This window comes from Macrobrachium rosenbergii, chromosome 26 (genome assembly GCF_040412425.1).
Source record: "Macrobrachium rosenbergii isolate ZJJX-2024 chromosome 26, ASM4041242v1, whole genome shotgun sequence".
NCBI lineage: Eukaryota > Metazoa > Arthropoda > Malacostraca > Decapoda > Palaemonidae > Macrobrachium > Macrobrachium rosenbergii.
In genome coordinates, this window is record NC_089766.1 from 17,583,716 (window position 1) to 17,609,676 (window position 25,961).

The following is a 25,961-nucleotide window of genomic DNA, read 5'->3' on the forward strand; positions in this document are numbered from 1 at the left end:
TAAAACGTCGGAATGCCGGCTTAGACCTGACGAAGACTATCGGACCTTCGGACTTTCGGGCCTTCAGACTATCGGGCCTTCGGACTAACGGACTGTAATCGTGCATAGCATGGCAAGGGGCAATTGTTGTGCCTGGCAGTTGGGTGGAAAGTTACTGTGCTCATTATAAGAGGTGATATATGGTATGGTGAAAGATATCACAATCCTAGTGATATTCTGTGTACATTTACTAAAAAAAGTGGGCTTTACTCATTGTTTAAAAACATTCCATGTTTATTATATAAGGTTTTGATTTTGTGACAGATGATTACATAAAGCATGCTGTATGTGAAAATGAAGTCTAGACATATTAAACAACGAAAAATAGGACAGTGATCAATATTTACTTGGCCGTGACAATTGCCTTTAAGTTTTACCATCTTTTTATTTGTTGTGATTACTAATGTAAAACTAATACATTGTAGGCTACGCCCTACGCTAGGCTACCAGTAGGCTACGGTAGCCCATAGTAGGTAGCCAAATGTTTTTGCCGGGGAATGACAATAAAAGAACCCAATCATTATTGTCCAGGTATGTTTTGTTAGGGCTGGTTGCAGTTTAGTATAACCGCTTGGGCTATACTTAGCCAATCCCGCAACAGAAAATTGTTCTACCTCAACATAAATACAAGAATAAAAGAAGATAAAAATCATATTAAAATAGATCGCAAACAAAATCCTTATTTCAATGATTCCTCTAATTCCTCTAATCTAGAAGGAAGGTGTGAATCTTAAATAACACCATAAGTCTATAGTAACTCAAAGTATAGTCTTCAAAAATTAAGAAATTGGATGGAACGGAAAAACATGTTTTTCCAGAAAAAAAAAAACACGAAAAAAAAAACTTTTCACAACCCTACTCATGGTGCCAGTATTGTTTATAACAGAGTAAAATCTCTCAATAGCTGACTACACTGATATTTGGGTTTTCCATTATTGTGATATACCAGCTATCCTGTTATTTATTTTCTTAAAATAAATAACAGGAAAAAATAAGCGGCATTATTTCTTGTTATAGATAACCAACCCTGTAGAAATACAACAAACTGCCTAGCTGCTAAAGGATTCTGTAGTGATACCTGCCCACCAACTCATCGACCAGATGATGCCCTATGTGAAGAAAATTGTACCTGTTGCATTCCAATAGGTTAGTTCTAAAAATTATAAGTGAAACCTACATTAATTGAAGGGACCCTTTCATATCATTATATAATCACTGAAGTCTTTGCTTTCTCTATCTACTAATGGGTTATTCAATTTACCAATTTATAACTATCTTGTTCCATGTCAAGCTCTTACACCTCTTTATATTTTGTTCTTTAACTCTGGATTAAATCAAACTAAGAATACAGTGAAAGAACATCATTGGCTATATTTCTTGAGGTGTTTTCCATTAAAAATAGCTTATCATTGCATTTCTAATAAAATCCATTTTCAACGAATGATTGCACCAAGTATTCATGAATGAACCCATCTATTTTCAGGGGATCCACCTTGCACAAACACAACACAATGTACTGATGCCAACGGATTTTGTGACTACACTTGTCCCAATGGCCACCGACCAGATTATAACCTCTGTGAGCAAAACTGTGCCTGCTGCATTCCTGAGGGTTAGTACCTCATGAATATCCAAGCTATCTATTTTGGGCAAAACTATTTTTAAATCATGGTTATAGTTGCAAGCCCCCAAAAAAACCTGGGGGAGGAAACATTTTCTGCAAAAAAAACACAGCCTGAAAAAAAAGGCTTAAATTTTGCTTTTTATTTTTAAACATTTATTCACATTCTCTTGATTCCTAAACTACAAAAAATGGCTAACTATGCTTATATTGTGCCTAGAGCTTGGGTAACAAGGCAATTTAACACTGGAAAGAAAAATCTATTAGTGTGAGAAATAAAAAACTAGGAAAGTAAGGAAAACTAATGGTATCTCTACCAACACCCACTTCAGATTATGAGTGTTTTGGGTACATAACTATATTTTTATCATTATGATTTCAATATTTCACATTTGAACATTTTCAGTTGATAGACAAGTTTTACTGTCATTTTCAATCACTCATGAAACCATGAGGTACAGGGTGCCAATTATTTGAGTTTCAATGCATTTTAAGAGAGGTATGAAAACTGTTTGGTTGGCAACAGTTCCTTAAAAGTATGTATGATACAAGATATATACGTGTTCTGTATCAAACATGTTCAACTGAAACTTGTATCATACACGTATCAGATTCAGAGGTGATTGGCAACAGTTCCTTAAAAGTATGTATGGTACAACACGTGTTCAGTATCACACATGTTCAACTGAAACTTGTATTATACTCGTATCAATAAGCTCTGTTCCAGATCCAAAGTAAATGTGCATAGTATGGCAAGGGGGCAATTGTTGTGCCTTGCAGTTGGGTGGAAAGTTACTGTGCTCATTATAAGAGGTGATATATGGTATGGTGAAAGATATCACAATCTCCTAGTGATATTCTGTGTACATTTACTAAAAAAGTGGGCTTTCCTCATTGTTGTTTATTACTGTATATAAAAGGTTTTGATTTTGTAACAGATGATTATATAAGGCATGCTGTACGTGAAAATGAAGTCTAGACATATTAAACAATGAAAAATAGGACAGTGATCAGTGTTTACTTGGCAGTGACAATTGCCTTTAAGTTTTACTATCTTTTTATTTGTTGTGACTACTAATGTAAAACTAATAAATTGTAGGCTACCAGTAGGCTACGGTAGCCTATGGTAGGGAGCCAAATGTTTTTGCCAGGGGAATGACAATAAAAGAACCCAATCATTATTGTCCTTATATGTTTTGTTAGGGCTGGTTGCAGTTTAGCATAACCGCTCGGGCTATACTTAGCCAATCCCGCAACAGAAAATTGTTCTACCTCAACATAAATATAAGAATAAAAGAAGACAAAAATCATATTAAAATAGAGCGCAAAAACAGTCCATATTTCAATGATTCCTCTAATCTAGAAGGAAGGTGTGAGTCTTAAATAACACCATAAGTCTATAGTAACTCTAAGTATAATGTTCAAAAATGAAGAAATTGGATGGAACGAAAAAAACACGAAAAAACATGTTTTTCCTGAAAAAAAAAAAACAGGAAATAAAAAAACTTTTCACAACCCTACTCATGGTGCCAGTACTGTTTATAACAAAGTAGAATCTCTCAATAGCTGACTACATGGAGATTTGGGTTTTCCATTATTGTGATATACCAGCTATCCTGTTATTTATTTTCTTAAAATAAATAACAGGAAAAAATTCACTGCATTATTTCTTGTTATAGATAACCAACCCTGTAGAAATACAACACACTGCCTAGCTGCTAATGGATTCTGTAGTGATACCTGCCCACCAACTCATCGACCAGATGATGCCCTATGTGAAGAAAATTGTACCTGTTGCATTCCAATAGGTTAGTTCTAAAAATTATAAGTGAAACCTACATTAATTGAAGGGACCCTTTCATATCATTATATAATCACTGAAGTCTTTGCTTTCTCTATCTACTAATGGGTTATTCAATTTACCAGTTTATAACTATCTTGTTCCATGTCAAGCTCTTACACCTCTTTATATTTTGTTCTTTAACTCTGGATTAAATCAAACTAAGAATACAGTGAAGGAACATCATTGGCTATATTTCTTGAGGTGTTTTCCATTAAAAATAGCTTATCATTGCATTTCTAATAAAATCCATTTTCAACGAATGATCGCACCAAGTATTCATGAATGAACCCATCTATCTTCAGGGGATCCACCTTGCACAAACACAACACAATGTACTGATGCCAACGGATTTTGTGACTACACTTGTCCCAATGGCCACCGACCAGATTATAACCTCTGTGAGCAAAACTGTGCCTGCTGTATTCCTGAAGGTTAGTACCTCATGAATATCCAAGCTATCTATTTTGGGCAAAACTATTTTTAAATCATGGTTATAGTTGCAAGCCCCCAAAAAAACCTGGGGGGAGGAAACATTTTTTTTTTTGCAAAAAAAACACAGCCTGAAAAAAAAAGGCTTAAATTTTGTTTTTTATTTTTAAACATTTATTCACATTCTCTTGATTCCTAAACTACAAAAAATGGCTAACTGTGCTTATATTGTGCCTAGAGCTTGGGTAACAAGGCAATTTAACACTGGAAAGAAAAATCTATTAGTGTGAGAAATAAAAAAACTAGGAAAGTAAGGAAAACTAATGGTATCTCTACCATCACCCACTTCAGATTATGAGTGTTTTGGGTACATAACTACATTTTTATCATTATGATTTTTCAATATTTCACATTTGAACATTTTCAGTTGATAGACAAGTTTTACTGTCATTTTCAATCACATCATGAAACCACGAGGTACTGGGTGCCAATTATTTGAGTTTCAATGCATTTGAAGAGAGGTATGAAAACTATGACTGGCAACAGTTCCTTAAAAGTATGTATGCTACAAGACATATACATGTTCTGTATCAAACATGTTCAACTGAAACTTGTATCATACGTGTATCAGATTCAGAGGTGATTGGCAACAGTTCCTTAAAAGTATGTATGGTACAACATGTGTTCAGTATCAAACATGTTCAACTGAAACTTGTATCATACCCGCAACGATAAGCTCTGTTCCAGAACCATAGTAAATGTGCACAGCATGGCAAGGGGCAATTGTTGGGCTTGGCGATTGGGTGGAAAGTTACTGTGCTCATTATAAGAGGTGATATATGGTATGGTGAAAGATATCACAATCCTAGTGATATTCTGTGTACATTTACTAGTGGACTTTACTCATTGTTTAAAAGCATTCCATGTTTATTTGATTTTGTGACAGATGATTATATAAGGCATGCTATATGTGAAAATGAAGTCTAGACATATTAAGCAACGAAGAATAGGACAGTGATCAGTGTTTACTTGGCAGTGACAATTGCCTTTAAGTTTTACTATCTTTTTATTTGTTGTGATTACTAATGTAAAACTAATAAATTGTAGGCTACGCCCTACGGTAGGCTACCAGTAGGCTACGGTGGCTATGGTAGGTAGCCAAATGTTTTTGCCGAGGGAATGACAATAAAAGAACCCAATCATTAATGTCTGGATATGTTCTGTTAGGGCTGGTTGCAGTTTAGCATATCCGATCAAGCTATACTTAGCCAATCCCTCAACAGAAAATTGTTCTACCTCAACATAAATACAAGAATAAAAGAAGATGAAAATCATATTAAAATAGATAGCAAAAACAGTCCTTATTTCAATGATTCCTCTAATCTAGAAGGAAGGTGTGAGTCTTAAATAACACCATCAGTCTATAGTAACTCTAAGTATAATGTTCAAAAATGAAGAAATTGGTTGGAACAAAATAAAAAAACACAAAAAAACGTTTTTCCTGAAAAAAAAAAAACAGGAAATAAAAAAAACTTTTCACAACCCTACTCATGGTGCCAGTATTGTTTATAACAGAGTTGAATCTCTCAATAGCTGACTACATGGAGATTTGGGTTTTCCATTATTGTGATATACCAGCTATCCTGTTATTTACTTTCTTAAAATAAATAACAGGAAAAAATAAGCTGCATTATTTCTTGTTATAGATAACCAACCCTGTAGAAATACAACACACTGCCTAGCTGCTAATGGATTCTGTAGTGATACCTGCCCATCAACTCATCGACCAGATGATGCCCTATGTGAAGAAAATTGTACCTGTTGCATTCCAATAGGTTAGTTCTAAAAATTATAAGTGAAACCTACATTACTTGAAGGGACCCTTTCATATCATCATTGTATAATCACTGAAGTCTTCGCTCTCTATCTACTAATGGGTTATTCACTTTACCAGTTTATAACTATCTTGTTCCATGTCAAGCTCTTACACCTCTTTATATTTTGTTCTTTACCTCTTGATTAAATCAAACTAAGAATACAGTGAAGGAACATCATTGGCTATATTTCTTGAGGTGTTTTCCATTAAAAATAGCTTATCATTGCATTTCTAATCAAATCCATTTTCAACGAATGATCGCACCAAGTATTCATGAATGAACCCATCTATCTTCAGGGGATCCACCTTGCACAAACACAACACAATGTACTGATGCCAACGGATTTTGTGACTACACTTGTCCCAATGGCCACCGGCCAGATTATAACCTCTGTGAGCAAAACTGTGCCTGCTGTATTCCTGAAGGTTAGTACCTCATGAATATCCAAGCTATCTATTTTGGGCAAAACTATTTTTAAATCATGGTTATAGTTGCGACACCCCAAAAAAGCTGGGGAGGAAACATTTTTTTTTTTTTTTGCAAAAAAACACAGCCTGAAAAAAAAAGGCTTAAATTTTGCTTTTTATTTTTAAACATTTATTCACATTCTCTTGATTCCTAAACTACAAAAAATGGCTAACTGTGCTTATATTGTGCCTAGAGCTTGGGTAACAAGGCAATTTAACACTGGAAAGAAAAATCTATTAGTGTGAGAAATAAAAAACTGGGAAAGTGAGGAAAACTAATGGTACCTCTACCATCACCCACTTCAGATTATGAGTGTTTTGGGTACATAACTACATTTTTATCATTATGATTTCAATATTTCAGATTTGAACATTTTCAGTTGATAGACAAGTTTTACTGTCATTTTCAATCACATCATGAAACCATGAGGTACAGGGTGCCAATTATTTGAGTTTCAATGCATTTGAAGAGAGGTATGAAAACTGTATGGTTGGCAACAGTTCCTTAAAAGTATGTATGATACAAGACATATACGTGTCCTGTATCAAACATGTTCAACTGAAACTTGTATCATAAATGTATCAGATTCAGAGGCGATTGGCAACAGTTCCTTAAAAGTATGTATGGTACAACACATGTTCAGTATCAAACATGTTCAACTGAAACTTGTACTATACTCGTATGAATAAGCTCTGTTCCAGATCCAAAGTAAATGTGCATAGCATGGCAAGGGGCAATTGTGCTCAGCGATTGGGTGGAAAGTTACTGTGCTCATTATAAGAGGTGATATATGGTATGGTGAAAGATATCACAATCCTAGTGACATTCTGTGTACATTTACTAAAAAAGTGGGTTTTACTTATTGTTTAAAAACATTCCATGTTTATTATATAAGGTTTTGATTTTGTGACAGATGATTATTAAGGCATGCTATATGTGAAAGTGAAGTCTAGACATATTAAACAACGAAAAAATAGGACAGTGATCAGTGTTTACTTGGCAGTGACAATTGCCTTTAAATTTTACTATCTTTTTATTTGTTGTGATTACTAACGTAAAACTAATACATTGTACGCTACGCCCTACGGTAGGCTACCAGTAGGCTATGGTAGCCTATGGTAGGTAGACAAATGTTTTTGCTAGGGGAATGACAATAAAAGAACCCAATCATTACTATCCGTGTATGTTTTGTTAGGGCTGGTTGCAGTTTAGCATAACCACTAGGGCTATACTTAGCCAATCCCGAAACAGAAAATTATTCTACCTCAATATAAATACAGGAATAAAAGATGATGAAAATCATATTAAAATAGATAGCAAAAAAATCCTTATTTCAATAATTCCTCTAATCTAGAAGGAAGGTTTGAGTCTTAAATAACACCATAAGTCTATAGTAACTATAAGTATAGTCTTCAAAAATGAAGAAATTGGATGGAACGAAAAAACACAAAAAACATGTTTTTCCAAAAAAAGAAAAACACAAATTAAAAAACACTTTTTCACAGCCCTACTCATGGTGCCAGTATTGTTTATAACAGAGTAGAATCTCTCAATAGCTGACTACATTGAGATTTGGGTTTTCCATTATCGTGATATACCAGCTATCCTGTTATTTATTTTCTTAAAATAAATAACAGAAAAAAATAAGCCACATTATTTCTTGTTATAGATAACCAACCCTGTAGAAATACAACACACTGCCTAGCTGCTAATGGATTCTGTAGTGATACCTGCCCATCAACTCATCGACCAGATGATGCCCTATGTGAAGAAAATTGTACCTGTTGCATTCCAATAGGTTAGTTCTAAAAATTATAAGTGAAACCTACATTAATTGAAGGGACCCTTTCCTACCATTATATAATCACTGAAGTCTTTGCTCTCTATCTACTAAGGGGTTATTCACTTTACCAGTTTATAACTATCTTGTTCCGTGTCAAGCTCTTACACCTCTTTATATTTTGTTCTTTAACTCTGGATTAAATCAAACTAAGAATACAGTGAAGGAACATCATTGGCTATATTTCTTGAGGTGTTTTCCATTAAAAATAGCTAATCATTGCATTTCTAATAAAATCCACTTTCAACGAATGATCGCACCAAGTATTCATGAATGAACCCATCTATCTTCAGGGGATCCACCTTGCACAAACACAACACAATGTACTGATGCCAACGGATTTTGTGACTACACTTGTCCCAATGGCCACCGACCAGATTATAACCTCTGTGAGCAAAACTGTGCCTGCTGTATTCCTGAAGGTTAGTACCTCATGAATATCCAAGCTATCTATTTTGGGCAAAACTATTTTTAAATCATGGTTATAGTTGCGACACCCCCAATAAAAGCTGGGGGGAGGAAACATTTTTTTTTTTTTGCCAAAAAACACAGCCTGAAAAAAAAGGCTTAAATTTTGCTTTTTATTTTTAAACATTTATTCACATTCTCTTGATTCCTAAACTACAAAAAATGGCTAACTGTGCTTATATTGTGCCTAGAGCTTGGGTAACAAGGCAATTTAACACTGGAAAGAAAAATCTATTAGTGTGAGAAATAAAAAAACTAGGAAAATAAGGAAAACTAATGTTATCTCTACCATCACCCACATCAGATTATGAGTGTTTTGGGTACATAACTATATTTTTATCATTATGATTTCAATATTTCAGATTTGAACATTTTCAGTTGATAAACAAGTTTTACTGTCATTTTCAATGAAATCATGTAACCATGATGTACATTGTGCCAATTATTTGAGTTTCAATGCATTTGAAGAGAGGTATGAAAACTGTATGGTTGGCAACAGTTCCTTAAAAGTATGTATGATACAAGACATATATGTGTTCTGTATCAAACATGTTCAAATGAAACTTGTATCATACATGTATCAGATTCAGAGGTGATTGGCAACAGTTCCTTAAAAGTATGTATGGTACAACACGTGTTCAGTATCAAACATGTGCAACTGAAACTTGTATCATACTCGTATCAATAAGCTCTGTTCCAGATCCAAAGTAAATGTGCATAGTATGGCAAGGGGCAATTGTTGTGCCTGGCAGTTGGGTGGAAAGTTACTGTGCTCATTATAAGAGGTGATATATGGTATGGTGAAAGATATCACAATCTCCTAGTGATATTCTGTGTACATTTACTAAAAAAGCGGGTTTTACTCATTGTTTAAAAACATTCCATGTTTATTATATAAGGTTTTGATTTTGTGACAGATGATTATATAAGGCATGCTGTATGTGAAAATGAAGTCTAGACATATTAAACAGCGAAAAATAGGACAGTGATCAGTGTTTACTTGGCAGTGACAATTGCCTTTAAGTTTTACTATCTTTTTATTTGTTGTGATTACTAATGTAAAACTAATACATTGTAGGCTACGCCCTACGGTAGGGTACCAGTAGGCTACTGTAGCCCATGGTAGGTAGCCAAATCTCTTTGCCAGGGGAATGACAATAAGAGAACCCAATCATTATTGTCCAGGTATGTTTTGTTAGGGCTGGTTGCAGTTTAGTATAACCGCTCGGGCTATACTTAGCCAATCCCGCAACAGAAAATTGTTCTACCTCAATGTAAATACAGGAATAAAAGAAGATGAAAATCATATTAAAATAGATCGCAAACAAAATCCTTATTTCAATGATTCATCTAATTCCTCTAATCTAGAAGGAAGGCGTGAATCTTAAATAACACCATAAGTCTATAGTAACTCAAAGTATAGTCTTCAAAAATGAAGAAAGTGGATGGAACAAAAAAACATGTTTTTCCTGAAAAAAAAAACACGAAAAAAAAACTTTTCACAACCCTACTCATGGTGCCAGTATTGTTTATAACAGAGTAGAATCTCTCAATAGCTGACTACAGTGAGATTTGGGTTTTCCATTATTGTGATATACCAGCTATCCTGTTATTTATTTTCTTAAAATAAATAACAGGAAAAAATAAGCGGCATTATTTCTTGTTATAGATAACCAACCCTGTAGAAATACAACAAACTGCCTAGTTGCTAAAGGATTCTGTAGTGATGCCTGCCCATCAACTCATCGACCAGATGATGCCCTATGTGAAGAAAATTGTACCTGTTGCATTCCAATAGGTTAGTTCTAAAAATCATAAGTGAAACCTACATTAATTGAAGGGACCCTTTCCTATCATTATATAATCACTGAAGTCTTTGCTCTCTCTATCTACTAATGGGTTATTCAATTTACCAGTTTATAACTATCTTGTTCCATGTCAAGCTCTTACACCTCTTTATATTTTGTTCTTTAACTCTTGATTAAATCAAACTAAGAATACAGTGAAGGAACATCATTGGCTATATTTCTTGAGGTGTTTTCCATTAAAAATAGCTTATCATTGCATTTCTAATCAAATCCATTTTCAACGAATGATCGCACCAAGTATTCATGAATGAACCCATCCATCTTCAGGGGATCCACCTTGCACAAACACAACACAATGTACTGATGCCAACGGATTTTGTGACTACACTTGTCCCAATGGCCACCGGCCAGATTATAACCTCTGTGAGCAAAACTGTGCCTGCTGTATTCCCGAAGGTTATTACCTCATGAATATCCAAGCTATCTATTTTGGAGAAAACTAAAATAGATAAAACTATGTTTAAATTAATGCGCCAGTATTGTTTAAAACAAAGCATAATCTCTCAATAGCTGACTACATAGGGATTTGGGTTTTCCATTACTGTGATATACCAGCATTCTGGGGGAGTTCTCACATCATGCCACGAGTATGCCTTCATTGCATCATGCTCCAGTAATAAAGACTTAAAACATCAAGTAAACAATTCATATAAACTGTATATATGTATAAATATTTCTGTATTTCTCAAGATATAATATGGTATGTGTTCTCATATGTTCTTTCTTGTCACGAGGACAAACGTAACATTCTTAAGACATGACAACAACCTAAGATTCCTTCAGGTTTGAGTAAGTACCAATATAGTCAAACACAAGAGGGTTTGTGTGCTTAACTCTCATTACCTTTACACAAAACCCCTTATGACACATTTCGTCATCATAATTCTTTCTACTGTACTTACTAAGACAAAGCTTATCAGATTATACAGTCCGTATAAGTACTGTACATCCTCAGAAAAATTATTAATATGCCACAACATTACATTGTTACACATATGATACAGTTTGAAATATTAGTCCTTTAGAAAAAAAGTTCATGGCACAGTGCAGGCCTTACAAGGAATTCATAAGAAGAACAAATGTGTGTATAAAATCACAAAGAATATACAAAACAAAGTTAAACTTGACTGAAAGATGTTTTATAGATAACACAACGGACTGGCTGTAGCAAAACTATCACATTGGATGGACAACATGCTTATAATAAAGGATACTACAGAGACACACTAGGAAATTCAGTAGAAAATATCTTATAACTAAAAGATGCACCTTGAAAGCCTAATATATTAATCCATAAATTACGAATCATTTCAACTATTAAACAAGATGATACGGACAGCAAAACCATAAATTAAAAGACAAAACTAGTTTCATGTAAGTTGAATGCCTTTGTATTCACCCTCAGAAACATCAACTGCTTGGACAATGCCTTCGTTTTGGAATTTTCTTAAAATAAATAACAGGAAAAATAAGCTGCATTATTTCTCGTTAAAGATAACCAGCCATGTAGAAATACAACACATTGCCTAGCTGCTAAAGGATTCTGTAGTGATACCTGCCCACCAAATCATCGACCAGATGATGCCCTATGTGAAGAAAATTGTACCTGTTGCATTCCAATAGGTTAGTTCCTAAAAATTATAAGTGAAACCCATATTAACTGAAGAGACCCTTTCATATCATTATGTAATCACTGAAGTCTTTGCTCTCTCTACTAATGGGTTATTCAGTTTACCAGTTCATAACTCTCTCTTTCCAAGCTCTTACTCGTCTTTATATTTTGTTCTTTAACCTTGATTAAATCAAACTAAGAATACAGCGAAGGAAACAGCGTTGGCTATATTTCTTGAGGTGTTTTCCATTAAACACAAATTATTTTATCACTGCATTTCTAATAAACTCCATTTTCAATGAGTGATTGCACCAAGTGTTCATAAATCAACCCATCTATCTTCAGGGGATCCACCTTGCACAAACACAACACAATGTACTGATGCCAATGGATTTTGTAACTACACCTGTCCCAGTGGCCACCGGCCAGATTATAACCTCTGTGAGCAAAACTGTGCCTGCTGTATTCCTGAAGGTTAGTACCTAATGAATACCCAAGCTATCTATTTTGGGGAAAACTTATGTTTAAATCATGGAGCCAGTATTGTACAGTATATAATACAGTAGAATCTCTCAATTGCTTACTACATAGGGATTTGGGTTTTCCATTACTGTATTGTGATATACCAGCTATCTGGGACAGTTCTCACATCATGCAAAGAGTATGCTTTCATTGCATCATGCTCCAGCAATAAAGAATTAAAACATCAAGTAAACCGTTCACATAAGTATTTCTCAAGATATAAAATGGTCTGAGGCAACTTATTTTACATATGTGTTCTCATATGTTCTTTCTTGTCACAAGGATGGAATGTGTAATGCTCTTAAGACATGACAACAACCCAAGATTCCTTCAGGTTTGAGTAAGTGTCAATATGGTCAAACACAAGAGGGTTTATGAGCTTACCTCTCATTACCTTTATGCAAAACCCATTATGCCATATTTTGTCATCACAATTCTTTCTATTGTACTTTGTAAGACAAAGCTTATCAGATTATACAGTCTGTATAAGTATGTCCACAGAAAAATTATTAATATGCCACAACATTACATTATTACACATATACTGTAGTACAGTTTGAAATATTAGTCCTTTAGAAAAAAGTTCACAGCACAGTGCAGGTCTTACAAGGAATTCATAAGAACAAATGTGTGTATAAAATCACAAAGAATATAAAAGAAAAAGTTAATCTTGACTGAAAGAAGTTTATAGACAACACAACGGACTGACTGTAACAATGCTATCACACTGGATGGACAACATGGATATAATAAAGGGTACTACAGAGACAAAATAGGAAATTCAGTAGAAAATATCTACAACTAAAAGATACACCATGAAAGCCTAACAAACTTAATCCATAAATTAAGAATCATTTCATCTATCAAACAAAATGACACTGACAGCAAAACCATAATTTAAAAGACAAAACTATTTTCGTGTAAGTTGAACGCCTTTGTATGTACCCTCAGAAACATGAACTGCCTGGACAATGCCTTCACTTTGGAATTTTCTTAAATAAATAACAGGAAAAAATAAGCTGCATTATTTCGTTATAGATAACCAGCCATGTAGAAATACAACACACTGCCTAGCTGCTAAAGGATTCTGTAGTGATACCTGCCCACCAAATCATCGACCAGATGATGCCCTATGTGAAGAAAATTGTACCTGTTGCATTCCAATAGGTTAGTTCTTAAAAATTATAAGTAAACCCTCTATTTACTCCAGGAAGCCTTTCATATCATTATGTAATCATTGTAAGTCATTACTCACTCTACTAATGGGTTATTCTATTTACCCACTGTACAACTACTGTATTTCTTTCCATGTCATCAGTGCTCTTACTTCTCTTTGTAAAAGAAATGTTCAACCCCTTCTACGACACGAGTATTACACGCACACAAGGGTTTTAAATTTTCATTTCCTTCCCCATCTGCTCTTCTAATACATTCTAGGTATTAGAAAACTCCTGGTATATTTTGTAATCCAAAGTATCTTTTGTGATATCCCCTATTATATTTGGTACACAAAATTTGACTCCACACACCTCCTAGAACACCTACTGTACATGATCACTTTCCTGATTATATCTACATTTTTATTTAATGTGCATTTACCACACCCTTGGCTTTGCTTACATTTTCCTTTCAATCCTTTCAGTTACACTCCAGTTTCTTAACTACTGAAGATCTCTAGATCCTCTTCTTTAGATTCTATGCTTAATGCTAGGTTATCAGCTTACAGGAGTTCCCAAAGGCCTACTGTTCTGTACTCCTTTGTAGCTTCCTACACATATGATCAACAGCTTTCATGTCGCTTATTCACCTGAGATCTTGTATTATATTGGAATAATATCACTAGCCTCACTAATCTTTTAGGGTGCCTTCCACCTTCATAATGTGCATCTAATTATTTTCTCTAGCTTCTTTGTTATATACCTTCTCAAAAAATACAAATATGTGGGATACTCTCCTGTTTCTATATTGCTTTTCTACAGTCATCTCATTCATATTCATTTTCTACAAATAGAAGATATTCGAAATATGATTTCAATAGTAATACTGTATGTAGTACTCTTTGCTTTCATCCTTAATTTCTACACTGTCTTTTATTTAACTGCCATTTTCACATCATCTCCATCTTTCCTAAACTATTAACTATCCCAAATATATTTCCTTATTTTCCTCTTTTTAAAGCCATGATTCTATTTCTCCCAGCTAATATTCTTGGTACCAGCTACCTGCTTTCAAATTCCAAACTCCTCACTATGTATTCATCTTTAACCTCTTCCTTACCTGTTCTCAGACTGTCTACAAAGCATCCCTCCTCCTATTCAATTTTCCTCTGCACATTTCCATTCAGAGCTTCTGAGTTTCAGAACAACACTCATGAGGTCTCAAAACTAAATAAATAAATACTATAAGCTGAATTGACCAATTTTAGCTTCCATTAAATCACCATGTCCCAGATGTTTTCCAGAATATAAAATCCTGCTACAAACAATAGCTTTAAGACAGAATTTTATGTAACTGTTTGTTTCTGTAATGAGAAAGTGTTAAGTTCAAGATTAAGAAAAAAACCAAACATAAAAACATAAAAGCTTTTTGATGACCATCTTTTGCTTCAGAGCCTTGCCCAACTAATGATCAATGTTTGGCTGTTGGAGAATGCAGACATGAATGTCTAGATGGTGAAGAACCAGATCCAAACATCATTTGTGATTCTACAATGAACTGCAGCTGCTGTGTGAAAACGAGTAAGATTCTGTTCCACTCATACTACTATTTACAAAATATCTACATAAAAAGATACACCCTTAAACCTTAAACAATGAATCTATAAATTAAGAATAATTTTATCTATCAAACAAAAATAAAATTAAGACTGCAAATGCAGAAACTGAAATGCCAAAAATAGTTCTATGGAAGTTAAATACTTCTGTATTACACCCCTAGCAACATCAGTAGTCTGTAAAATGACTTATTTTTTTTAAGGAGAGATCATGTAGAAAATCCGCTTTATTTTTTTTTATAGATAACCAGCCATGCAGAAATACGACAGAGTGCATAGCTGCCAAAGGATTCTGTAGAGACACCTGCCCACCAAACTATCGACCAGATGATACACTTTGTGAAGAAAACTGCACCTGCTGCATTCCAATCGGTTAGTTTTCATGAATTAAAATCTATCTTAATTCAGGTACCCTTTCAAATCAATATATGATCATCAGAAATCTTCGTCTATACTAATGAGTTATTCTATTTATCAGTAGTGTAGCTATCTCCTTCCATTTTATCAAAGCTTTATCTGTTCTTTCAACCCTTAAGTCACAGCACATTGTGTTCCAAAGAAAAAGGAAATGTTCTCCCTCTGCAAAGTCCTGCCTATGAAGCACAACATTGTTTTCCATTTCCGTTCCTTCCTCATTTGTTCTTCTATAAAGTACTTTCAGACATTTCATATTCTTGATCATCTCTTGGAGCACTACCTGTTAAATTTGGTGTAGAGGTCAAAATTCACCACATTCTTCCTACTGTTGCCATATGACTGCTTTCCTGCTTAAACTTTTATTAGCTTATATTTGTTTTATTTTCTTCTTGCTTTTAAATATAACCCAACTACTTCCGATTCTATGCTAAACATTAGGTTATATCTGCTTATAGAGTTCCCATGGTCTTCCTTTTCTGCATTCCTTTGTAGCTTCCTCCATATAAATATGATAAACAGTTTATCAGTCACAGTCTTCACTTTAAATCTTATTATGGTGGAATAACATCACTTGCTCTAAATAATCTTGCACACTGTGAGTTAGCAAGGCCCATCTAATTTTTTTCTCAAGATGCCAACTTATGTGCCTTCTCAAAATATACAAATATGTGGTATATTCTCCTTTTTGCATAATACTTTTTCTGCAGTTACCTTGTTTATTTTAATTTTCTACATACAAAAGATATTCAGAATATTGCCTCAATAGTGACAGTAACTTTCATTGTCATCCTTAATTTCTACATCATCTTTTATTTACTTTTAACTTCAAACTCTTTTTCCTTCACTCCTAGGCTACGTTATTATCCTTAATATTTTCCGATTTCTCTCTGTTATTATGATTCAGAGTTTATTCCTCCCAACTCCTATTCATTGTACTTGCTACTTGCCTTTAAACTTCCTCTTATTACGCTGCATTCACCTTCAACCTCTTCCTTCCCTGTTCTCAGACAGAGTACAAAGCCTTCCTCCTGTTCAATTTTCCTGTGTACATTTTCATTCAAAGCTTCTGAGTTTAAGTAAAAGAACCCAAGCGTTCTCAAAACTAAATAAATAACTATGGACTGGATTCACCAATATCAGCTTTCACTAAACCACAATGTGCTTGGTGTTTTACACAGATAAAATCCTGCCATAAACAATTGTTTTAGGTCAGAACTTTATGTACTTGTTTTTTCATGTACACAAGAAGTGCTAATCCAAGAATAAGAATGATACAATGATGCAAAATAAAACCTTTTTAATGACCATCATTTGCTTTCAGAGCCTTGCCCAACAACTGGCCAATGTTTAGGGGTTGGAGAATGCAGACAAGAATGTCTAGATGGTGAAGAACCAGTGCCAAACATCATTTGCGATTCTACAATGAATTGCACCTGCTGTGTGCAAATAAGTAAGATTGCATTATTTTTATACCATTGCTATGCTTAGTATTGAGTAGCCTGAATTAGGCTACTCATTTCAAAATATCTGCACTAAAACTAAAACACTTGAAGCCTAACAAACAATCTATAATTCAAGTATCATTTTATCTATCAAACAAAAAATAAGAGCACATGCAGCAATTGAGAAACAGTATACTGTGGGTAGTTTTAAGTTAGATGCCCTTGTATTATACACCCGGCAACATCAATTGCCTTGAAAATACTTTAGTTTTCATTTTACTTCATGAAAAAGCATGGAGAAAATTCACTTTATTTTTTTTATAGATAACCAGCCATGCAGAAATACGACACAGTGCCTAGATGCTAACGGATTCTGTAGAGACACCTGCCCACCAAACTATCGACCAGATGATACACTTTGTGAAGAAAACTGCACCTGCTGCATTCCAATCGGTTAGTTTTCATGAATTAAAATCTATCTTAATTCAGGTACCCTTTCAAATCAACATATGATCATCAGAAATCTTTCGTCTCTATACTAATGAGTTATTATATTTATCAGTAGGGTAGCTATCTCCTTCCATTTTATCAAAGCTTTATCTGTTCTTTCAACCCTTTATTCACAGCACATTGTGTTCCAAAGGAAAAGGAAATGTTCTCCCTCTGCAAAGTCCTGCCTATGAAGCACAACATAGTTTTCCATTTCCATTCCTTCCTCATTTGTTCTTCTATAAAGTACTTTCAGACATTTCATATTCTTGATCATCTCTTGGAGCACTACCTGTTAAATTTGGTGCAGAGATCAAAATTCACCACATTATTCCTACTGTTGCCATATAGCTGCTTTCCTGCTTAAACTTTTAGCTTATATTTGTTTTCTTTTCTTCTTGCTTTTTAATATATCCCAACTTCTTCCGATTATGCTAAACATTAGGTTATATCTGCTTATAGGAGTTCCCATGGTCTTTCTTTTCTGCACTCCTTTGTAGCTTCCTCCATATAAATACGATAAACAGCTTATCTGTCACAGTCTTCATTTTAAATCTTATTATGGTGGAATAACATCACTTGCTATATTAATCTTGCACACACTGAGTTAGCAAGGCCCATCTAATTTTTTTCTCAAGATGCCAACTTATGTGCCTTCTCAAAATATACAAATATGTAGTATATTCTCCTTTTTGCATTATGCTTTTTCTACAGTTACCTTGTTTATATTAATTTTCTACATACAAAACATATTCAGGATATTGCCTCTATAGTGACAGTAACTTTCATTGTCATCCTTAATTTCTACATCATCTTTTATTTACTTTTAACCTCAAACTTCTTTTCCTTCATTTCTAGGCTACATTATTATCCCTAATATTTTCCGATTTCTCTCTGTTATTAAGATTCGGAGTTTATTCCTCCCACCTCCTATTCTTTGGTCTTGCTACTTGCCTTTAAACTTCCTCTTATTATGTTGCACTCACCTTCAACCTCTTCCTTCCCTGTTCTCAGACAGAGTAGAAAGCCTTCCTCCTGTTCAGTTTTCCTGTGTACATTTTCATTCAGAGCTTCTGAGTTTAAGTAAAAGAACCCAAGCATTCTCAAAACTAAATAAATAAATACTAAACACTGAATTCATCAACGTTAGCTTTCACTAAACCACAATGTGCTTGGTGTTTTACAGATAAAATCCTGCCATAAACAATTGTTTTAGGTCAGAACTTTATGTACTTGTTTTTTCATGTAAACAAGAAGTGCTAATCCAAGAATAAGAATCATATAATGAAGCAAAATAAAAGCTTTTTAATGACCATCATTTGCTTTCAGAGCCTTGCCCAACTACTGGCCAATGTTCAGGGGTTGGAGAATGCAGACAAGAATGTCTAGATGGTGAAGTACCAGAGCCAAACATCATTTGCGATTCTACAATGAATTGCACCTGCTGTGTGAAAATGAGTAAGATTGTGTTCTATTCATACTACCGTATTGCTATGCTTTGTATTGAGTAGCCTGAATTAGGCTACTCATTTCAAAATATCTACACTTAAAACTAAAACACTTGAAGCCTACACAAACAATCTATAATTCAAGAACCATTTTATCTAAAAAAAAAATTAGAGCACATGCAGCAATTGAGAAACAGTATACTGTAAGTAGTCTGAAGTTAATTGCCTTTGTATTATACCCCCAGCAACATCAATTGCCTTAACAATGCCGTGTTTTCACTTTGCGTAAAGAGAAAGCATGGAGAAAATTCACATTTATTTTTTTTATTATAGGTAACCAGCCATGCAGAAATACGACACAGTGCCTAGCTGCTAACGGATTCTGTAGAGACACCTGCCCACCAAACTATCGACCAGATGATACACTGTGTGAAGAAAACTGCACTTGCTGCATTCCAATCGGTTAGTTTTCATGAACATAATTAAAATCTATTTTAATTCAAGTACACTGTGTTCCAAAGGAAAATGAAATGTTCTCAATTTTCGAAGGCCTGCCTATCAAGCACAACAGTAGTTTTCCACTTCCATTCCTTCCCCATTTGTTCTTCTTGTACTTTCAGACACTGAAAAACTATTAGTCCAGCTATATTTCATATTCATGATCATCACTCGGACCGCGGCATGTAAAATTTGGCACAGAGGTCAAAATTCATCATATACTTCCTACTGCAGCCATAAGGCTACTGTCCCATTTGTACTCTTTTTTCTTTTTTTTTCTTTTGTTTTCTTTTCTTTTGGCTACACTCCACTCTTCTTCCCTTTATATATATCTCAACCTCTTCCTCAGATCCTATGCTAAAAATTAGGTTACTGTATCTGCTTATAGGAGCTCCCATTGTCTTACTTTTCTGCACTCCTTTGTAGCTTCCTACAAATAAATATGATAAACAGCAAATCTGCCTCAGTCTTCACTTTAAATCTCGCTATGGTGGAATAACATCACTAGCTTTATTAGTCTAGCTGGGTACACTCTGATGTGCCTTCTCAAAATAACAAACATGTTATATTCTCCTTTTCATGTGCAGTAATGCTTTTTCTTCAGTTAGCTTGTTCATATTCATATTCTTCATACAAGAGATATAAAAAATATTGCCTCAATAGTGACAGTACCTTTCATTTTCATACTTAATTTCTACATCAACTTTTATTTACTTTGAACCTCAAACATCTTTTCCTTCACTCCTAGGGTACTTTATTATCCCTAATGTTTTTCGATTTCTCTGTTATTAAGGTTCTGAGTCTAATCCTCCCAACTCCTATTCTTTGTAGTACTTGCTACTTGCCTTTAAACTTCCTCTTATTCCGATGCATTCATCTTTAACCTCTTCCTTACCTGTTCTCAGACAGCGTACAAAGACTTCTTCCTCCTGTTCAATTTTCCTTTGTGCATTTTCATTCAGAGCCTCTGAGTTTAAGCAAAAGAACTCTTGCGGTCTCAAACTAAATAAATAAATACTATAGACTGAATTCACCAATGTTAGTTTTCACTAAACCACAATGTGTTTGGGTTTTCCGGAGATAAAATCCTGCTATAAACAATCATTTTAGGTCAGAACTTTATGTACTCGTTTTTTCATGTAAACAAGAAGCACTAGTCCAAGAGTAAGAATGATACAATAAAGAAACAAAATAAAAACTTTTTAATGACCACCATTTGCTTCTAGGGCCTTGCCCAACTACTGGCCAATGTTTAGGTGTTGGAGAATGCAGACAAGAATGTCTAGATGATGAAGAACCAGAGCCAAACATCATTTGTGATTCTACAATGAATTGCACCTGCTGTGTAAAAATGAGTAAGATTGCATTCTATTCATACTAATGCTATGCTTAGAAGTATCTACATTAAAACTAAAACCCTTGAAGCCTGAACAATCACCTTATAACTCAAGAATCCTTTTATCTATCAAACAAAAAAATAAGACAGCAAATGCAGCAATTGAAAAACAGTATAAGAAGTTTTTTTTAAGTTAAATGCCTCAAAGAAATGTAGTTTTAAGTTAAATGCCTTAAAAATAAACCATGGAGAAAATTAACTTTATTTTCTTTATAGATAACCAACCATGCAGAAATACGACACAGTGCACAGATGCTAAAGGAGTCTGTAGACACACCTGCCCACCAAATTATCGACCAGATGATACACTTTGTGAAGAAAACTGCACCTGCTGCATTCCAATTGGTTAGTTTTCAAAAATATAATTAAAACCTATGTTGATTCAGGTACCATTTCAAATAATCATGTAATCATCAGAAATCTTTCGTTTCATTACTAATGAGTTATTCTGTTTATCAACAGTGTAGCCATCTCCTTCCATTCTATCAAAGATTTATCTGTCTTTCAACCCTTGATTCACAGTACATTGCATTTCAAAGAAAAAGGAATTGTTCTCCCTCTGCAAAGTCCTGCCTATCAAGCACAACACAGTTTTCCATCTTCATTTGTTCCCCAATTGTTCTTCTAGTACTTTCAGACATTGGAAAATTATTAATCCACTATATTTCATAATTTTGATAAACTCTTGGAGCACGACCTGCTAAATTTTGTACAGAGGTCAAAATTCATCATAAACTTCCTACTGCTGCCATAAATTTTAAATATATCCCAACCTCCTCTTCTGATTCTGTGCTAAACATTAGGTTATCTGCTTATAGGAGTTCCCATGGTCTTATTTTCTGCACTCCTTTGTAGCTTCCTCCACAAAAATATGATAAACAGCTTATCTGTCACAGCCTTCACTTTAAATCTTATTATAGTGGAATAACATCACTAGCTCTATTAATCTTGCAAGGTACACTCCAAGTTAGCAAGACCCATCTAATTTTTTTCTCAAGACGCCAAGTTATGTGCCTTCTCAATATATACTGTATACTCGTATACTGTAATGCTTTCTCTCCAGTTAACTTTATATCAATTTTCTACATACAAAAGATATTCAGAATATTGACTCAATAGTGACAGTAACTTTAATTGTCACCCTTAATTTCTACATCAACTTTTATTTACTTTTAACCTCAAACTTCTTTTTCTTCATTTCTAGGCTATTTTATTATCCCTAATATTTTCCGATTTCTCTCTGTTAAGATTCTTGGTCTATTCCTCCCAACTCCTATGCCTTGTATTTGCTACTTGCTTTTAAACTTCCACTTTTCTCGATGTATTCATCTTTAATCTCTTCCTTATCTGTTCTCAGAAACTGTAAAAAGCCTCCCTCCTTCTTTTCAATTTTCCTTTGTGCATTTTCATTCACAGAGCTTCGGAGTTTAAGCAGAAGAACTCAAGTGGTCTCAAAACTAAATAAATAAATAAATACTTTAGACTGAATTCACCAATTTTAGCTTTCACTAATCCACAATGTGCTTGGTGTTTTACAGAGATAAAATCCTGCTAAAAGCAATAGTTTTAGGTCAGAACTTTATGTAATTTGTTTCTAAGTAAACAAGAAGCACCAATCCAAGAATAAGAATGATACGATGAAACAAAATAAAAAGCCCTTTAATGACCATCTTTTGCTTCCAGAGCCTTGCCCAACTACTGGCCAATGTTTAGGGGTTGGAGAATGCAGAAAAGAATGTCTAGATGATGAAGAACCAGAGCCAAACATCATTTGTGATTCCACAATGAACTGTAGCTGCTGTGTGAAAAACAGTACGTTCCATTCAGAATAATTGTTTGCTTATTGATATGTAAACATAAGAGAAAATATCAACACATAAAAAAAAACATCCTTCAAATCTGAAAAAACATATCCAACTCAAGATGTACAACATAGGGCAAATCTAGTTTCATATAAGTTTAACAGCTTCATATTTACCCTCACCACTATTAACTACACTTGTACTATTTTTTTTTTTTTTTTTGTCAGAATTTCCTTTCAGTTCCACTGGTCTCTGTTACAGTTTAAATTCATAACAGCATTAAAAATCATTGAAGGAGCTGCATGCACAAAAATCACTAACTATAAAATACAACTATACACTAATGCCTAATCGACTCAAAATTCAGTTTTTTTTTTTTACGTGTGGACTCTATATTTTTTTGTTTATAAGCTCCAGAAATACTGCATATTGTTGTAGTGATTCACAGATTCATGGAACTCATCAAGTTAACATTTATCTGCATGTGGAACTTTTGAAAACGTGTTCTTATTATTGATATGGGTTAAATATTTTGATTGTATGATTGCTGAAGTAAAAACTCTCACATGTTTCCAAGATTTTCTAAAAAGAAAATAAAAGTTGCCTGACTAATATTTACTAAGGTATTCACTCATACTTCACAAATACATTGGCCATTAATGGCATTTCCATTTGCTAGTTTCTGTCTTTCACAAATAAGTTGGCTTTCTCTCTCTCTCTCTCTCTCTCTCTCTCTCTCTCTCTCTCTCTCTCTCTCTCTCTCTCTCTCTCTCTCTCTCTCTCTCACCTGATACTGAGACTGACTTACCCATTCCTTAACTTTTCTAATATATATAATTTGAAGGACATTGTAAGCACTACCTCTTTTCTGAGTTTTTTCCAACTATAGGCAACAAGCAGCCTCTTTGGTTAGATGATATCACGTTTGAAGGACACTTTCATAAGGCAAATTAACCAACAATTAATTACCTTATTGGTAATACTGACAGAAAGATCTTTTGCTAACACCAGAAGGTGGCTGATATTTCAACATTTGGATGGTTAGTGTTCATACCTGAACATGTATGACCTGAACCAGCTAAACACCTGCAAATTCATTTTCATATGAAACAATGCTCACAAACCTCCTCTCACACCCCATGTATGTATGTGTGTGTGTAGTGTGTATGTATATATATATATATATATATATATATATATATATATATATATATATATATATATATATATATATATATATATATATATATATATATATATATATATATATATATATATATATATATATATATATATATATATGTATGTATGTATGAAAATGGGTGCAGCCATTCAACCAACAGATGAACTTTTGATTCATTAATGATGTGTCTAGTAGTCCTGAGAAAAATAAATGAGAGCTAATGTAAATGATGGATTTGCTGTAGTAAAAATTCATAATGATTTTTTATGATTATTCCTAATTTAATTTTTAGCATTTTAGATGGCTTTACTACTTCTATATAATGTACAGAGAACTTGACATCAAAAGTAAAATAATATATACTCATTCCTTTTAGATCAGAGGTCATGCAACCAATCAGACTGCTGCCACAGTGCAAATGGTTACTGTGATGTATCCTGTAATCCTGCTGAGATAGGAATTCCAGGATTGTGCCCTGGTACTAACTGCCAGTGTTGCATTGGTGAGAAATAGCTGGTAAAATTTTTTCTACTTGATCATATTTTAATGAGTTACCGTAAGTGATAGACAACTTCTCAAGTAATTTCATCTCTGATGAATGTGTATATATATATATATATATATATATATATATATATATATATATATATATATATATATATATATATATATATATATATATATGTACATATATATATATATATATATATATATATATATATATATATATAATATATATATATATATATATATATATATATATATATATATATATATATATATTTCAGCCATGAAGGAAAGTGAAACAATGGAGATGCTAATTACTTTCGTCTTATTACCAAGACATGGTATAGTCTATTACTTCGTAATATTACATTGCTTTGCGTCCAATTTATTCTTTGGGACTTTTCATAGATGCAAAAATAGAGCATTATTAGTTGGACCTGTTCTTGCTGAATATTTGTGTTGGTTTAATCTGGTACTTAATTCTTTACTGGTCTGACCTAAGTAAAATAAATCATAATCTATACAAGGAACTTTGTATGCAATATTGCTATCTTTTTGGGAGCTATTTTTTATAAGCATGTTTTTTATATTATTATATAAGAAGGATACATTTATATTAAACAATTTTAAAAAATGTTTTACAGCTTCAAATCCAATAAATGTGGCATGCACAGGGTGTTTAAGGACACTTCTTTTTTTTTCTTTCCGATTTTTAATAAAATGTCTTTCTAACTTTACTGCAACAAATATCCATAATGTGGGTTGGACAGCATAGATCTCTTCCTGTTTTTCTGATCTTTTTGAATTCGTCATCTAAAAAGTCAGGACTGACAATTGCAAGGCACAAAGAAACATTGATGAAAAGACTGAGATTTTGATATTTATATGATGCCCTGAATAATAGTGCACAAATGTCAAATTATTTTTATTTTTCCTATAAATACTAAATTTACAATTAAAATGTTCCCATTTAATATAAATGTCCAAAAAAGGCAAACACTCATCTTTCTATAACTTGAGTGTAAATTTAATAGTAGGGACTTCACCATTTAGTTGAGCCAATATGTTATTTACATACAAACCTTTGGGTATGATGGCTTAAATATCAACATAATGGTACCACCTTACAGGAAAATGGAAAATCTTGGGGATGTAAAGGCGTTCAAAAAATTCCATATACAAATTTGAAAGAACAGGTGAAACTGGTTTTCCATTGCCATACCAAATGTTTGTTTAAAATTTGCCACAAGATTTTCCATTTTCCTGCAACATGTTAGCATCATGTTGATATTTTAGCCATCATACCCAAAGATTTGGATGTAAATAACATACTGGCTCAACTAAATGATCAAATCCCTTCTATTAAATTTACACTCGAGTTAGAGAAAGGTGATTGTTTACCTTTTTTTTGGGCATTCA

At 33.6% G+C, this 25,961-nt stretch overlaps 1 protein-coding gene across 1 annotated transcript in view; it reads left to right on the top strand.

Annotated features, from left to right (window-relative positions):
- The first annotated feature begins 536 nt into the window (after positions 1 to 536).
- Positions 537 to 25,961, top strand: part of LOC136852704 (neurogenic locus notch homolog protein 1-like) — a 30,465-nt gene continuing 5,040 nt past the window's right edge. The window contains exons 1-24 of the mRNA XM_067127618.1: positions 537 to 570; positions 1,057 to 1,185; positions 1,523 to 1,651; positions 3,340 to 3,468; positions 3,806 to 3,934; positions 5,639 to 5,767; positions 6,106 to 6,234; positions 7,947 to 8,075; positions 8,411 to 8,539; positions 10,255 to 10,383; positions 10,721 to 10,849; positions 11,948 to 12,076; positions 12,411 to 12,539; positions 13,626 to 13,754; positions 15,197 to 15,325; positions 15,604 to 15,732; positions 17,099 to 17,227; positions 17,544 to 17,672; positions 19,038 to 19,166; positions 19,490 to 19,618; positions 20,881 to 21,009; positions 21,267 to 21,395; positions 22,734 to 22,862; positions 24,412 to 24,537. Of these exons, the coding sequence (XP_066983719.1) occupies positions 537 to 570; positions 1,057 to 1,185; positions 1,523 to 1,651; positions 3,340 to 3,468; positions 3,806 to 3,934; positions 5,639 to 5,767; positions 6,106 to 6,234; positions 7,947 to 8,075; positions 8,411 to 8,539; positions 10,255 to 10,383; positions 10,721 to 10,849; positions 11,948 to 12,076; positions 12,411 to 12,539; positions 13,626 to 13,754; positions 15,197 to 15,325; positions 15,604 to 15,732; positions 17,099 to 17,227; positions 17,544 to 17,672; positions 19,038 to 19,166; positions 19,490 to 19,618; positions 20,881 to 21,009; positions 21,267 to 21,395; positions 22,734 to 22,862; positions 24,412 to 24,537 (2,998 nt within the window). The remainder of the gene's footprint in view (positions 571 to 1,056; positions 1,186 to 1,522; positions 1,652 to 3,339; positions 3,469 to 3,805; positions 3,935 to 5,638; positions 5,768 to 6,105; positions 6,235 to 7,946; positions 8,076 to 8,410; positions 8,540 to 10,254; positions 10,384 to 10,720; positions 10,850 to 11,947; positions 12,077 to 12,410; positions 12,540 to 13,625; positions 13,755 to 15,196; positions 15,326 to 15,603; positions 15,733 to 17,098; positions 17,228 to 17,543; positions 17,673 to 19,037; positions 19,167 to 19,489; positions 19,619 to 20,880; positions 21,010 to 21,266; positions 21,396 to 22,733; positions 22,863 to 24,411; positions 24,538 to 25,961) is intronic.